Raw genomic sequence first — 17,782 nt, 5'->3', positions numbered from 1 at the left:
GCATCTTGCAAACAGACTTGCTTACCAATTCAAATTCAAAAGCAAGAGGTTCGATAATGTGATAGATGCATAGTGTGATGAGACAGTTAATGGCAATGATAACTGTTTCTATTATTCCCAAACTTTGTTCTTTCAAGTTTTTTTTTTTTTTTTCTTTTTTTTGTCATGTTTCAGTTTTTTCAGTTTTCAAAATTCTTAGGGAGGTACTGTATCATCATAACACTACTTTGCATCACAATGCTACCCTAAACTTAACCACAATCACTTTTATGTGCAGACACGGCAGAAAGCAAGACTGAAGAAAGAAAGAAATAACTTGTCTAAGCTTGTTTGATGGATATGCAGCTTTAAATGACTGTTTTTTAAAATAAGAATCACTTGACTGCAGACAGGATGATGCAAACAACATGAAAATGAATGAATTCTATAGAAGACTATTCTCCCTTTAATATCTGCTGCATTGATTTCCCTTCTTAAACCTGTGTGATACAAGACACATGTATGATACAACCCCCACCACAGAACTGCTCAGCAGCAACACTATCCTGAATTTTGAGTAGGAGTCTGGCAGGGTTTGAAACAGATTCTCTAAAATTGCCCCCCAGGTGTGAAACAGCAAATTTGGTCATGTGCATTTTCAAGTCTTCTCCTTCTCAAGGGGAAGCATCTTGCTACTGCCTGCACTGGATGTAACCAAAAGACAGTGAGCAATAATAAGGGAAAGCACAGTCTACTGAAGTAGCTTTTTTGTCTGTTGTTTATGTGCAGTGTGGTGGTCAGAGTGTATGATTATTTTTATTTATAGTTGAGTGAGCTGCCTGCATTTTTGTGCATCTGTGTTTCCATTTGTGTCTAGGTTCTTGCTTGTGCTTGTGTCTGCCTGCACGTTCACAACTGACAAAGTGGTCTCAGACAGTTATATGACAGCACAGGAAAATAACAACTAAAGCATCAGAGTTCCAGGTATGGGACAAGTAAACTATCAACGCTGTTTAATGTGTCAGTGTCAAAAATAGCTTCAGCTTGATGAAACATTGACCTCTCCATGCAGACTCAGATTTATGTAGCTTCCCTTGACTCTGTAAGAAAGGTCTGTTGAGATCCTGAGAGTTAATTAATTCACTGGAGATGCTCTTTAATAATACAGTGATGTCAGTGTGTTTTTACTGTATATCATTTGTTACAGTAGTGCTGAGCTGTTCGGGCTGAATTCTGAAGAAAGAAAATGAGGACTGCAAATGTCTTTAGGGTGCTATAAATAAAAAGTCATTTATTTGATGCAGTTTCTTTTGTTCTTAAAGGAAAACTACAGCACAACAGATCAATGAGAACGTGCAATCTCTGCATGTTTACCTGTTACCTGTAGGTTTGTGCCATGTCGGGTCTGGCTTCGCATATAAGCCTGTTCAAGCTCACGCCTACTTCAGATGGTGTGTGCACCAAAGCTTTAACTTAGCAGATACTGTGAAAATTTGACCTTATAAAAGGGTGCAAATAACATGTTTTCAAATCAGCTTGGGATCTCAGGGCTTCCAGACATACAGCAGATGAGCTGAAAAAATAGAAAAAAAAAGTGCCCAACTTCTTTATGTGTTTTGGAGAATGTTGCAACAATGTTTTGTCCTGAAGCTCCAGAAACATTTTGTGGACCAGATCAGTTTTCACTTTTGGGTGAACTGTTCGTTGTGTCACTCTTCAACATGATAGCAGATGTCAAACCACAAAGAGTGTGCAGGGCACTTGTTGTTACACCCAGCCCTCTAACCATTCATATGCCTTTGTATCTCAAAATCTTTCCCAAGTGACTAATATTTCACAGAACTGTCAAGTAAAACCCACTTGTGAATTTGAAAGAACACAACACCATTGCTGTCACTCTCTCATCTTAGATGTGAATTGACTTCACAAGCAAATAAGGGACCTGCAGTGCACAAAAACACCACACCAGACCAGAAGACACTGTTACAGGAAGTATGATGCACAGCAAACAAATATTGGACCCTTTTTTTCTGTTGATCCATTAAAAATGCAGGATTGCACCACTCTTTGATGCTATATTTAGTGTTGTAAAGAGGGGTCCTTCAGAGATCCTGCTGAATGTTCCATTAAAAATGGATTAGCCCCCAACACACCTGCTCATTGACTCTCACCGGAAAAAGTGGCTCTCATCCTGGTCAATATTCACACTTGTACAAATGACAAATCAAATGAGAAGGTGAAATGTAGGGGGGGAGTATAATGTGGCTTGTACCAATTAATTAGCATTGTGTTTTTTCATGCACCACTGAAAATATATTGATTATAGCACTGAGGGAAATGGTTAAAAGGTGTATTTTAAGATTTTAATTGCAGTTCTTTCTGACCTAAATTGAACATACAAATGAAATACCAGCCCTGTATTGCAATTTAACCCTGTATTGCAATTTAAATAAATAATATCAAATTACTCCCTGATACACACATCAATGAAGAATCCTACGGCTGCTTGAGTAGTCTGTAATAAGAAGCTCAGTAAGCAGTAAGGATACCTCAAGTGTTGACTGGAATTCTGTCACATTTTACTGCATACTGGTCAGTCACATTAGTACAGACAAGTCATACTTCATGCTGTGCTCTGAATAAAAATACATTAGCATTGGCAACATGAGCTACAAGAGCTTTTAGCCTGGTTGTATCTTTTAAGGAAGCAAGAGAGAGTTTGAGGATATGCTGCATCCAGACACTTTCTCACTCACTTTCTTTCCAAGCTACAAACTGATACTTCCTTAATAGTTCTCCCAGCATCTGCCTGTGGTTTGTCGTGATCAGGCACATACATGGTTGTGTCAAGCTGAGAATGCTGTGTGTGTGTGTGTGTGGATTATCTATCGGTTGTACTATCTTCTGACCAGAGAACTCTGACAGCAATGTGAAAATCAATACTTTCTGATGTAATGAGGGAGAACCACTGCGGTACTGGAGAACATCTCTCCATACGGCGTGTGTATAAATCTCCACACACGCACACGAACACACACTTAGCGTTTCATTCATTCCAGGCCTTTAGACACCCCACAATTCAACCAACACACTTGATCTGGCTCTATGAGGGTGTGCACACGGAGATAAACTTAATAGGCATGTACAAAGAGAGACACACACACACACACACACAAGACCATGGCTAGGACAGATGAGTTGGTGGGTTGGTGGCACCGTGGCAGTAAGGAATACAAATGACTCCTGTGATGCTAACGGGCTGAAAATAATTCTGTGTAGCAGATTATCTGCTGTTTCTCTACTAGGTTGTGAAGCTGCCTGAGCAGCAGACGCTGCACTGCATCTGATGACATCCACTGGGAATTCATGTTCATTTTGACGCTGTTTTAAAATGCAGAAGTTAGGGATTGAATGCTATCAAAGTAAACTTTTGAAACTTGGGAGAGAACAGCCATACCTGAGTTCTGTTTTGATGAGGAGAAAAAAATCATAATAAAAAAAAAACAAGTTCCAACATAATGATGTTATAGTGTGTTACTTAAACCAGGCGGGACCCAGATGGATTTTGATTATTTGATTCTGGTTGTGAAAATAATGCTGCCAACTACAATAAGTTCTAATAATGTATTCAAGACTGTGCTTAGATAAAACAATAAAAATGTAAAAGTAAAAAGAAGAATGCCAGTCGGGTGCAGATCAGATTTATATAGTAGTATTTTAGGGAGCTAGCATGTTTGTGTCAAAGCTAAATAATGCAACCATCTTCCTCAGAATTTTTACAGAGGAAATTGTGACTTTTCTTAACCTAATCTCTTTTCACACCTTGCCTTATTTTTACTCAACTCATATACATATACCACCGTGCTATTACGTGATAAAATATTTAGAGGTAAACAGAAACAGAAGTCTCCTCCTGGGTTTACCTCTAAGTCAGACCACCATGGGACAGTAGATAAATGATGCAGTCACAAACTACAATTCTTATTGTTTGCTTTGATTAAACTGGGACTTTTCCCTACTGCCACCACAATCAGTTTTTACCTGCAAGAGACGCCAACACTCTTTGTGCTATAAATACAGAAAGGTGTGAATTTCACATTCTTCAGCAAAAGATGATGTGAGACATGGTACTGAAACTGAACAATGATGAGAAAGAAAGACATGAGCAGAAATGCTACATAATGTCACATCAGTATGACAGGATGATACCGGGAACCAGCAATAATAATTTTTCTAATTTTCCTGTTACCGTCTGCAACATAAAATTGTGGTGGAAACACAGAGAAGATTGTATAGACTCCAAATGATTTGCTCTTTCAGAAATTGTATTTTTTTTCCATCTTAGCCCGTCAAAGGTCTATTAACTGAAATATAGACCTGGTTTATGATTTCTCCCTATTGCCCTTAATAACGACCCTGAAGCTGTCCTACCACCATCATCCCGGAGCCACTCACAGCAATAACATCCATAGATCGATCATCAGTCATCCAGCACTACTTATTGAAATGGACAGGAATTCCCAGAGGGTTTTTCACCGTCAGCAGAGATGGCCACTGCGCATGACAGGCTGTGAACGTTGAGTGTCACTATTTATCTGGCCCTCACAGGTTAAAAAAATATCAGTCTGTAAAGGCATAAAGGTCTAGTTAGAGAAATCTACATACAGCTTGTGAATCATGCAGGAGCACTGACAGGAACAAAAACATCTTTACTGACCCTTCCTTCACCCAAACGTAATTCTTATGGATATGGATTGAATATTCCCACAGGAACCACTATTTAGTACATATTGTTGACCAGCAGAAATTTTGAAATTTGTCAAAGCAGGAAAAGGACAGGTGTAAACAATAACCTCCATTCAAGTGTTCCAGTAAACCATGTCAGGGAGTGAACATAATACCAAAGTCCTGGAACTGTTAACTCCACCTGAGCTTTTGCTGCTATGCTGACTACACTGTTTTCCAATTAGACAGACATGTCAGTATAAAGAAGAAAAATTATATGCACAGAAAACTCAGTGCTGGTGGGAGCATAAATGGGATTTTTAGTATGAAAGTACAAACATTTGTGTCTGATTATAGTGGAAGGCATTTACTGTTTGACTTGCCACCCAAAATAAAATAAACTCACCTGCACACAGTTTGAGCAAGGTAGCCATCTTCAATAATTTATTCTCTCAGTATGAGCCAAATATGGCTGAGGTAAAAAAAGATTACAACTCAGCACCATGGAGCAGCATCATGTCCCAGTGGGATCTATGATAGCTGCATGTTGTGGAAAGTAAATAAAATACTGTAATGTCACAGCATGTATGTTTCATGAGTCCTACTCTGCCTTCCTTACTTGTCTCTTCTCCATTTCTGTTTTTACACTTCCAACAGCCATCACATATCCAGAGAGAGAACGAAGTGACAAGCTCAGCTCAGCAGTAATTGGCCAGCTCGAAGATGACACGGCAGATAGACACGGGGGAGACGGAGAGGAGGAGAGGCTGCTCCATATTAGACAAAGGTTCACCCACATGTGATAGTACCTGCCCCATGCAGAGTGTCTTCCTTTACATGACTCAAAGGGCAGAGATGACATTGGCTCAAGAGTTCAGACGGCATAATGGATTTATGTTACGGTGTTAAAAGAGCCTTTGATGAAACGGATGAAGGGGAGCCTTGACACAGCTTTACATTTAACAATTCACATTCAGCTTCAGAGGGACAAACTTCTCTCTTATACACTTGGATGTTACCAAAACCTGTTTTTGGAAAGATTCATTGTTGTGTGGCTGGTAGGGCCATAGGCTTTGTGGTTGGACTACTGATGGAAATTCGTCTACATGGCTCATAATATGAACAAGCAGAACTGCACTGGAAGTCTCACAGTCTCTTCATTGTGGCTGCCAACAAAAGTTTTCCATTCCAGTGATGAGCTGCACCTCACCACTCATAGCACGAGTTTCTAGCCTTTAAGTTCTAACACACTAACACCAGTTGCATGGTTTTACTCAGGAGCGACTTTCAGATGGCTGCTCCACCACACAGGCCTGACAGATGTAGAGGTGCAGAGGCGGATGGAGGTTTTGGTTTTTCCAAACTTCTTCCATTTCATAGTGCTGGAGCCCAGTGTGCTGCTGGCAACTTTCAGTGGTAATGCACTTTGTTCCAGATCTAATCCCCAATACAATACTGTGTTAGAGGTTTGTGAGGCTTTATATTAATTATTTAATATTAGTATTATTTAGTATTTGTATTAATTAGCACCCAATGACTCCAACTTGAAATATTTCTTGACCCAACTTGACCCTTTTTTTCAAACTATTCAGCTTGAAAACTTATTTTCAGAATTAACTTCAGTCAGGTTTAGATTCAGTTGTGGTTTTGACTTTTTAGATTAGATACTGTCAGCCTGTGGCTTCTAAGCTTCAGCTTTAAGTACAAACACTAACACACTCCTGAATAGACCAAGAGGAAAGCTTACTACTACTACTATTACTACTACTACCAATAATAATAACTTCAAAATAAAGGTTTCCAAAGTGCTTAACAATAATTTAAAAACAAACTCAACAAATCTTATATATATAGAAGCCAATAAACAAAATATAAATAGACAATTGGTGAACAAGGTTGGAGATTTAAGATAAAAGGCAAAGGAACAGCAAATGAAATAGAAAAATGACTGACAATAAATATAGGAATTATCAATTTAAAATCAAAAGCTAAAGGGGACAGTAAAATTAATATTTGATAGATCCCTCAAAATTACCATTTGTATCAAAAGGGATGACTTATTGTGATTATAGCCCCTGGTGTACCTAAGGGATTTAGTAATTCAGACTTTGGCTGTGGAAACAGTGGAACAGTGGAAGTTTCAAGAAAAGAATCAGTTAACAATGTACAGTTAACAATAACCCCACCAGAATAATATGAAAGATTTAATGATAACATCATAATTCTACACACCTGAGCTTTAAATAGCACACTATGATCCCAAGTGTTATTGTAGCCTCCACAGAGAAGACAACGGAAACAAGAACCAACTAAGAGGCCATGGTGACTATTCAGGTAAGATAATTAGGTCTATAGTGAATATCACCAGGACTATGTCTGATTAACAGAAAGCAAGGGTGTTGAAGTTGCGACCAACAGATAACAAGAGCATAAATTTAAATATGTAATATATATATACACACACATACACACACATATGCATGCATATCAGTATATGTTCAGTGAGGAAGTTATCTTTATGCTCATTCATTCACAATCCTCTCTCTCTGGCTTTTTACTCCTTCAGTTAAACCAATCAGATTTTGCCACAAAATCAATCAGCCAATCGTGTCATTGCTGTCAAACTGTAGATCTGTTCCCCTCTCTGCTACTGTCCACTTTCATTTCAGTGGAAAATTGTTGCGACCATCCTTCACCCCGGTCACCTCCACTTCATCATATCCAGTGAGCAGCTTAGCTCATCAGGGTCCACTCGTCATCACATCTTCAGCCATTTTTCTTCATCCCACCTTTAGAGAGCACAGCCTCACATACACTTGAAGGTCAAAAGTGATAATGGAGAAAGATTATTTTTGCAAGAGTCTGTACATTGTTTTTCAGGAAAATCCTGCATGGTTTATCTTTAAATTGCTCTTTATAAAAACTAAACACACAACAGGGGGCGCCACACTGCCATTACAGATTGGGTATCAGTATCCATTTCAGTTCTCAGTGTCTGCCCCGATGTGGCGTTGATATAGTGACAGGGGTGTGTCTCAGTCAGGACCTCCCAGGAGGGGGGTGGACATCTGCTGCCTCTGAGGTCCTGTCACATGAAATGACAGACTTAATCAAGTCCTCTCCATCTCCTTCACCCTTCTCCACCTCCTCCTTCTATGTGACTTTCTCTCTGTCTTCCTTTCTCTTCCACCTCTTCCCTCTCCCTCTACACCCTCCTTTCCTATACATCACATACATTTTTACTCCTCGCTCTTTTCTCCTTGACTTTCCTTTGTAGCCCCCCCCACCACCACCACACACACACACACATGCACACGCCTCTCCTCTCCTCCCCTGCCTCTAGGTCACAAGGAGTGAATCCAGCCTTCTGTTCCCGAGTCTTACTTAAACTTCAGTTATGTCAGCTGGCCTGCAGCAGAGCTCTACCAAAACCCCAGGGATCCAGTGACCTTAGGAGTGCACAGGGAGGAAATGCAAGATATACTGTACTACTGTGTGAACGGACAAAGTATATCTGAAGAATCAAAGAGGAGCAGAAAAATATAGTGTGCATTTTGAATATTCATTTTGGACTGTAAAAAGGATATGATGTTCATGGCAATGAACTTATTGTGGTCTGCTTTGTTGACTAGAACAAATAATTACAAATAACACTGGCCTGTTGATGAACAAAGTGTACATACATAAGCTATAGCTGTCCACTGATCCAACTCCCTGACACACACACACCCACACACAACATACAATGATATATAGTGAATTGTATTACACAGCTTTTTCTCTTTTTACTCTCTCATTTCACTATCTGTAATGGTAGACGTTAGGGATGAATAACATACAACCAAAACCGGTGTCATATGAACAGAAATCTATGCATCGTTATGTTAAGACAAGTCTAGATATTGCGAGGAAAGTTTAGCTGTTGCCATGTTTGAAGTACAAAGACATGTGTCTCTATATTGCTGAATATGCCAAATTCAGAAAGAAGAGCCTGATCTAGTGTTTGCTATTGCTTGTGTGACAGAAGTATTCTGACTCAGTATTTGAAACAAAACATGAGAAAATGAATTTAAATTTATTTTAGTCACACTTTTACCATTAGTTGTTTTGGGCAGAATTAAGTAGACTTTGTATCATGTGATTACAAATGCATCTGTACCTATATACAGAGTCTGAGAGAGAGAACACGAAAACTGACTGTGTGTAGAGTGTGTTTGTATGGATGCATTGTTGATAACTGACCTATTCTGTTGTTTTCCTTCAGAGACACGTCATATCCTCCATTTGTGCCCCCTACAGCAAATTCACCACAGTTTACATCCATTCTTGTCTTTGTATTAACTTTGTGTTATGTGACAACAGAGCCCTGGTGCTAGTGGTAACCATGCAAACACAAAGGCTACAGTATCATTCTAGCCAGAGACCACTGTTCATCATACTCCTACCTCTCTCCCCATGTTTCCTGTCTGTATCCAGACACTGTCTAATATAGTGAGAAAAAAAGCTTCTGCTTTTGCAATGGTCATAAAAATGATGAGTGCTTCCATAAGTTGATCCAATGCCTTTATCACCTATTCAAGTCACAATTATCTAGTTTTTGAATAATGTAAACATCAGAAGTCATAACCCTGCCATATTCACGGCACACCCAACGTTATGTCTTTGCATGTCTTTGGCATGTGTCAAATCATAACACTGAGATGCCACTGAAATATGATTTAAACGCAATGTTGAAACATGAAATAATTCTATTTTTACCAGGCTTCATAATGAATTCCAGCAGTGTTTCCCACACAGTTCATTGGAATTTTATGTTAGCTTTGAGTTGCTTTATATATTTTTTATATATAATAGAGTTTATTATAAAATCCTAAGCACTGAGGATTGAAGCTCAGTGAATTAATGAAAAACGCTGCACAACAATTGAATGTGCAGCTGCTAGGTCCACACAAAAACAGATACAGACACACACGCCACTCTCCATATTTGCCAACAGCTACAAGGAAGTGCCGGCATCCCCTTCAAGGGAAAGCACATCACAATTCTGCTAATCCCTTCCCCAATCAACCCAATGTCAGTGTCAAACCCTGATAAGCCCCTTAACCAACCACTACACACATACCCACCCACACAAAACACACAGTTAGTCCCACTCACCCATGGCAAAGAATGGGATCCCCAGCAGCGTAGAGTTGAACTTCCCATCTGATATAAAGAAGATCCCTGCGGCAGTCACATTGGCAATGCAGATGGTCAACACGCCCAGGAGTCCCAGGAATGGCTTCCCCCTCAGGCAGTCCCGCATGGAGCTGGAGATGGTGGCGGCCAGGAGCACCAGCACCAGGCTGACCAACACCTCCCCCTTGGCCAGCACACCTGTCTGGTGGAAGTCCCGCCACAGACTGAAAGAGGTGAGTGACTGGATGTGGAGCTGGTCGGATGGGTGGGGTGCCTCAGCTGTGGACAGCCGGCTGACAAGAGCGCAGAACTCGTTTTCCCAGCGCTCGGCGATAGCATCCTGCACCACAGGTCCATGGTTGCGGAGGTAGTAGGTGATCTGGACAGCACGGGCGAACTTGACCTGCTGGTCACGGCTGTTGGGTGAGAAAGACACACCGCCCAGCTGGTGGCCAATGAAGGACACACGTCCATCCTGTAGGGGATTTAGAGATTTTTGACATCAGCTCCAAGAAAGGATACATTTTTTTCCACAGAAATGCACCATTCAATCTGTTTACAATGCTTCTGGCAACACCCATTGACTTGAAACCAGTTACTATTTATTTGGTCCTGACAGCAGAGAGCAAAAACTTTCTTTGCCACTAGTGGTTGGGCAGCAGCCAGCTGTACAAAATACTAGTTCCACCCCCGGAGAGCAGTGCAGCAGCAGTTTCTGCCCTACTTGCTTCAGTGTTGATTTACCATTTAACTTGAACTTTACAGCTGTGGACAGACATGGCTGCGAAGGTTGATCTGTTGCTCCACTGTAATGACTAAATTAATTTAATTATATAACACGGAAGACATTACAGTGACAAGAATTTGAAGATAATGTAATTGTATAAGAGCTGCAGAGCAGCGAATAGTTCAATAAGGCAGCTGGGACAATAAAAATGGGTCTGTCAGTCTGTCAGGAAGTACATCATTGTAGTAAAATAAGGTTAATACTGGCACAACCTCATATTTAAGAATTATGCCACAAATTACAAGTTGAACAAGTTGTCATATTTAATAGAAGACTGTTAGCAACAGTAAAAACAAAGACGTTGACCAAAGGATGTCGTAAGTAAGGTGTGACAAACTAAAACAATAAAAAATAGACATATAAGAATACTGTTGTCTGTAACATTAAGCTACAATTATACTTTCAGCGTCTGTGAGCATGTAAGTGTCCACATACATCCATTTTTTTATGACCTGTACGATACAACAAGCTATGAAAAAATCAGTACATGTGTGAAACACACTCTCGAGAATGTATAGCATAAATACAACTGCTAGGCATCTGTGGTGTCCATAGCAGTCTGTGTACACATCTGTATGGGAATATATATGGACTCTTAATCATGTTGAACTAAGCTATTGATAGTAAGATGTTATGTGTTTTTGTTGAATTTACGAGCAACAGCCCACTGGTGACTGTAGGGCATAGACAACTACAAAACACACTAAACACACTAAGGTATGTTATCTCACTCAAGTAGCTGGAATGACTGACAGGCTTCACATCATCTAAACACAACATGTTTAATGACACCCTGGAAATCTGAAGAAACTTACTTCTACAATCCTTTTTAATTGTTAGCTCAAATATCTGAAGACTCTCATAACACTGTGGTTACTCTTTAACATGTTCACTAGTTTGTAATATTTTAGTCTCACAACTCCATCAGTCAGTTTTTTTTTATTCATTAATTCATTGGGTTAGATTAGATTAGATTAGATTCAACTTTATTGTTATTACAAATGTACAAGTACAATGCAACGAAACGCAGTTTGGCATCTAACCAGAAGTGCAATAAGCAGTAAGTGCCAGGTATACAGTAATTTACAGTATGAACAGGTGTCTATGCTACAGATATACTATAAACATGATATACAGGTAGTTGTCATAATATACAGGGTTTCTAAGTACTATGAACATACTATACAGATCGATATGTGCTTTAATGTGCATCCAGTGTAGGCAGAAACTATAACACAATTTACAAATGATATTTACAGAGGTTATATTAAGCTATAAATCACTAGTGCAATTGACAATATAGTGTATACAGCGATAGGCAGTAGGCTAACTATATTAACAGTGAGGTAGAGGAACTGGTGCAACACTCAGTACGTAGTACTCAGTTAGGATAGTGTGGTGTAGGGTGAGGTTGTTAGTGGGGGGCTGAGTTCAGTAAGGAGACACCCCTGGGGAAGAAGCTGTTAACCAAGTGATGTGCTAGTTTTGAGTAAAATCAGTTGTTAAATAAAGGAATATAATGGAACTTCCCATGAAACCAAGAGAGGAGTGCTGTTTGCTCCTGTATAGTTACATGTTTCCAGTAAAAATGTGCAGCCAGGGAGAGACTTCAGCAGCCAACAGTGTTAGCACTGTGAGTTACACTCACACCATGCAACTCAATGTCCAACCAGCTACTCGGTCTGACTGTGGGCTCCCGATGAACAGTGTCAAAGGTTACTGAATGTTAAAATGGCTTGCCAAACATACCCTGAGTTGCACAAAACAACATTTGACACCCAACAGGAAGCCAGTTTGTTGACAGGGACAAGAGTACCTAGTTGGCTTTTAAGCTGTGAGAGTGGTTCCTAACATCCCAGAGCTGATCAGCGAGTAAGACCGCTAAAACTAGCTTCGTGGCTAGTCAAAATAACTGTGTAACAGCAGCTACACCAGCAAGTAACCTTAAAGTTATTTGCCCATCAGGAAAACCACCTGCAGCTGCAGGATTCCCCGTCGTCAAAGTGGGTTCCGTAATTCTCAGAGGGTAAGTGTGATCCTGGTTGGGTCATGTTCACAGGGAGACTCCTGAGCCTGTCACTGTTAGCAGCAATTAGCAGTTACTTTAGCAATAAGTAAAACACTTCATTGCAGTGGTTAGCACTGTCGCCTCATAGCAAGAGGGTTCCAGATTCGAATCCCAGTCTGGACCCTTTTATGTGGTTTTCTCCAGGTACTCCGGAATACTTCCTCCTACAATCCCAAAAACATGCACATTAGGTTAATTGGCTACTCTACATTGCCCCTAGGTGTGAGTGTGAGAGTGTGTGGTTGTCTGTCTTTGTGTGTCGGCCCTGCGATTGACTGGCGACCAGTCCAGGGTGGACTGCACCTCTCGCCCATAGTCGGCTGGGATAGGCTCCAGCCCCAATGCAAGCCTGACGGATAAACGGTATAGAAAATGGATGGATGGAAAACACCTCATGAGGAAACCATTCATGAGGAAACACAGAGAGAATATCTTTTGTCCTGATCCAGTTTCACCCAAATCAGTGAAGCTGTGTTTTTATGCAATAGTAACTGCAGCCTGCCACTAGAAACACAGTGCTCCAGCAGTCATACCTGACATGAAATCTTTGCACAGTGCTGCTAAAAGCTGAAGACTGATTGATGACTGAATGTCATATTACCGGTTGGAACTGGCTGGTTCAAGCCAATGTGAGCACGCTATAATTTGTATTACAGGTAGAAAACATGATTGGATTTTGATATGAGACTGCACAAAACAGGTTTTTTGTATGTTTCTTTAGCATTAACTGTTAACCAGGAAATAACGAGACTACTATCATGGCTAAGCTGAAAATGGCTCCATTTCAGGGGTTTTGATGCAAACAACCTCATCCTGACTCAAGCAGTGATACAATTCAAGGAGTTACTGTTAAAGATTAGTTAGTGCACAACTAACCAAGACAAACAGTGTTTCTTTATCTTAAAATACTTCCACAACAGCTTCAACTTTCACTGATACTGGTGGCCAGCTGGGTGAATGACTGAATACTGCTACATGCAATCATGCATATACATCGAAGCTATGTGCTTATTCACCTGATCTTTTTGTATATATTATCTAATTGTATGCAATATCTTAAAACCCCTGACATAAATATTTCTGCCAGGCCATTTAATCATGAATGTAAGACAAACCCAAACAATACTGTAATGTGAATTTGAATTCCTGCGTGACACTGATATGTTGGAACCAGAACAATGTCACTGTTAATTCGCAGCTTATTGTAGATATGATTTATCTGGTGATGAACACAATAATGCAGCACAATCAAGCAGCCACAATATGTTGTTTCACAGCAGGGAGCTTGATATAAATCTTTTGCTTCCAGATAAATGAATCCCCATGATTATTTGGTTCAATTTCTGTAAACAATTCAGTACAAAGAAAAAAGATGGATGAGCTATTTATATGGCATTATGTAGGCAACAGGACAAATCACTGAAGGTGGACACTGCATCCTGAAAACACATAACTGCTAACATTCATAGGTCAACAGCCAGGTTTCCTATTAGAGTCGGACAATTTATAATATATAAATTCATTAAGCAAGATCTGCACACATATTTTTATTCTACATCATTACTCTGAAAACACTCCCACTCAGTGCTTCAGATTTGTCATTTCATGATGGTGTACAAGTGTGTTTATGCAACATAATCACTCAGTAATTGCTTAGGGAACTCAGAAAGCTTTAGCTTTAATTTCACTTGTATAACTGCGCAAAACTCAAATCAATCTACCATGCCGATTTTCCAAATTCACTAAAGCACTTCAAATGAATCTCAACAGTCACAACTTATCTATAAACTTTTGTATTCACCACTTAGCTGACACATGTGTACACTGCATACAGAGCTGAAATATGTGCATACCTTTTAAGTTCTAACATGGTGAATAATGAGACATAATCAGGGCAACAATTTCTATAAGATGTTCGGTTGAGCCAAGCTTTGTTTTCTATTCCTGGTTCTGGCACCTCTTGGCAAAGAGAAAATATAGCTCTCAGTGTGTGCGTTGTGTAGTTGGGGGAAGGAGCACCACACATAAAGCAAAATGTGCGTATGTGTGATATCTGTGAGAAGTTGAGTGATGTGTGAAAAAGGAGGAAGTGACACCACTCGAGCTTACTGAGATTAGATGAAGGTGACAGGTGGAAGAGGTGGAGGATCCTGCTTTCATGAACACGTTCAAACAGAAAAACCAAAATCATAAGAATGTTAACCATTAAAGCACATTAATATGCAATTGCTGATGGGTATTTATATTTACATTAATGGGTATTTTTGGTTTCACTTTCAGTGTAAGTGATGGGATACAAAATCCACAGTCCTTATCCTGTGCAAAACTTAATGTCAGAATTTGACTAAAGCCGAAATGAGGCTTCAGCTCAGTCTGAATTAGACAGATTAAGTATGTGCCTTCAAAAGTTAGACTTCTTATGATTAATCTATGCCTTTTGTGCTTCCACAGACATTGAATCATGGCTGGAGACACAAAATGGAAACAACAGAACAACCAATACCACCACAAGACTTTTCAGTTTTTCAACCTTGACAGTATTGTTTTAAGACAGAACTGAAGAAATGTGAATATTTGTCCTATAAGGGATTATAGCATAATTTCAAAGTTGTGGACTGTGATTGGTCAGCGTGAGCTACTTTTCTCCATAGCAATTATCGAAAGTGGAAACAGCTCAGCTCAGATCTTCTCCTTTTCAATAACACATCTTACAATGCCATCTCCATTGCACTACTCTCTATAATTCATAAGAGAAAGAGCGATTGCATGGAAATAGACTCTTTTCAGGAATTAATCAAGGGAAAATGGAAGTTACCGGGATATAACATACATACCGTGTTTTTATTTTACATAATTATGTTCTCCAACTTAATGACTCCAAGCAAATTGTTAACATTAAAAAAAAATCTATCCAATGGTGAAATTCTTGACGAAGGATTTTAATGCACTTTTAGGAGACACCTGAGAACTGTATTGACTGTATTGGCTTTATCACCATGTCCCTAGGGCAAGCCAATTATTGACGCACATATAGCTAACCCCATCAGCCAATTCATGTCCCTTGTCTATTCTCCCATCCTCCAATCATAGCCCTTCTCCTGCTGCATTTAAACTGTCAAAGACCTTCCGCACATCAGTTGTTTTCCTGCTTTTTCACAGCTGCCGCTCACCTCCAATTTTATGATTTATTAAAGAGAATGGGGGTGTAAAACAAACAATGACCTTAGCTTGACACTGACATGCATCATACTACCTAAACTACCCAATAACTTAATTCAATACCACACTCAATTTCACTGTCCTCTTACGAGCGGAACAAGACGCTTAATCTTGTCAAACACAATATTATTAGTGTTAGAATAACAGAATGCAGAAGAGCACACCCCTGCCTTTTTACATGAATCCATTTAAACCATTACAGCTTTTACCTACAGAAGCTCAGAGCAGCCAGACTTACAGTACTCTGTTATAAGTTCCCTTATGTCACAAGATAGCAACATTATCTCATCATTTTGAGGTGATAGACTGGGCAAGACAAATCTCAATCCTGATCACAACCATGTGATCATAAAATACAATCATGTAGTCCTCATTTATGTTAAAGTCCATTATCTTGAGATATCCATTAAATGATATTGTCTGAAGATAATGTTCTCAGCCTGTAACGTATACTGCATATCTAGTTATCTTCACTTTCTTTAGTGATTCAAATACTTTTGGTGCAGTGCTCATCTGGCCTGAGAAACAACTGAGTCAATCAGTGCTTTGTAGGAAAGATTAAAACTTCTTCTTCTTCCAATGTGCTAATGATGGACAAGATGTTCTGTTTATCACTCACTAGAATTTGATCGGCAAATATTTGTTAGACCACTCCATTAATCAATTAATGGGTAGATGATTTACCAACAAATATTTCAGTTGACTACAATTTAAGCCAAAATATCAAACAGTCTCTGGTTTTATGCTATCCTGCTTTTTTTTTTAATTTGTTTTATAACATTGTAAACAGAATATATTTTTTGACTGTTAGTTCAACCTTTCTGTAGACTAGAACTTCCTGTAGTTGCGGGGCCAAAAATCTGTTTACACAGTCACATTGTGAGGACTCACCTTACTTGCAAGTCCCCACAATGCAAATCATTAAATATTAGGGTGAAGACTTGCTTTAAGGTTAGGTTAAGGTAAGGGTTAGGATTAGGCAAGGAATGTTTATTGTTATGGTTAGGTGGTGGTTAAGCCTCCAGGAAATGAATGTAAGTCTATGTAATGTCCTCAAAAGTGACAGAAACAAGACACTGTGTGTGCGTGTGTGTGTGTCCACTAAAATAGTATAGTAAAAGTATTTCTTAAGAAAACATCACTGTTAGTACCAAATTTTACGGTAATCCGTATTGTTGGTGAGGCATTGCAGTTTGGGTTAACGTGGTGGACTGACTGACCAGCCAGCTAACCAGTGCTGTCTCCTTTGTCATTCAACTAGCACGGCTAATAACTTCAGAACTAAAGCTACTTAAAATCTTTTCCATGTTGTGTGCCTGTGGTTGATACATTATTACTGGATCTCAATATCACTACCAGTCTTAAAAAGCCAGCATCTGGCTATATTACTCAGAAGTCACCTGTAAACCTACAGATACTATAAAAAAACAATGAGAGATCTTGTAGTAACAGGGGTGGGAAAAAATGGTTTACCACAGTTGATCTGAGCTTCAACTACAACACAAGTTAACACAATAAGATCTCACTAACTGGTCAACAGAAGTCCATATTTGTATGACCTGAGAAAGTTATGCCCTGATCCTCACATATTTGGTCCTACTGGCTATCAGCAGATAATAACATAGCAACGATGCCATATGTCCACGCAGTTGCTGTAACAATTTTGGCACTTCAACCAACAATCAGCAAGCTCTAATTAAGCATCGGACATCATTAGCACGGAGATGTAGTTGCAGGTTGTATGAATGTAGGATGAAACCACAATACAAGAGCTGGCAGGTGTTTTTCATACTTACCACATCCCATATTTCCTTAAAGTCCTGCTT

General features: G+C 39.5%; 1 protein-coding gene across 1 annotated transcript in view; it reads right to left on the bottom strand.

The window, feature by feature from the left end:
• The window catches only part of ptchd4 (patched domain containing 4), a 30,115-nt gene that overhangs the window by 8,026 nt on the left and 4,307 nt on the right, over positions 1-17,782 (bottom strand). The window contains exons 2-3 of the mRNA XM_046373947.1: positions 9,862-10,357; positions 8,947-8,997 (exon numbers count right to left, since the gene is read on the bottom strand). Coding sequence (XP_046229903.1) covers positions 8,947-8,997; positions 9,862-10,357 — 547 coding nt within the window. The remainder of the gene's footprint in view (positions 1-8,946; positions 8,998-9,861; positions 10,358-17,782) is intronic.

This window comes from Scatophagus argus, chromosome 19 (assembly GCF_020382885.2).
Source record: "Scatophagus argus isolate fScaArg1 chromosome 19, fScaArg1.pri, whole genome shotgun sequence".
In the NCBI taxonomy this organism is placed as follows: domain Eukaryota; kingdom Metazoa; phylum Chordata; class Actinopteri; family Scatophagidae; genus Scatophagus; species Scatophagus argus.
Note: the sequence above shows the minus strand (reverse complement) of the source record. Positions and strands in the feature narration are given on the sequence as shown.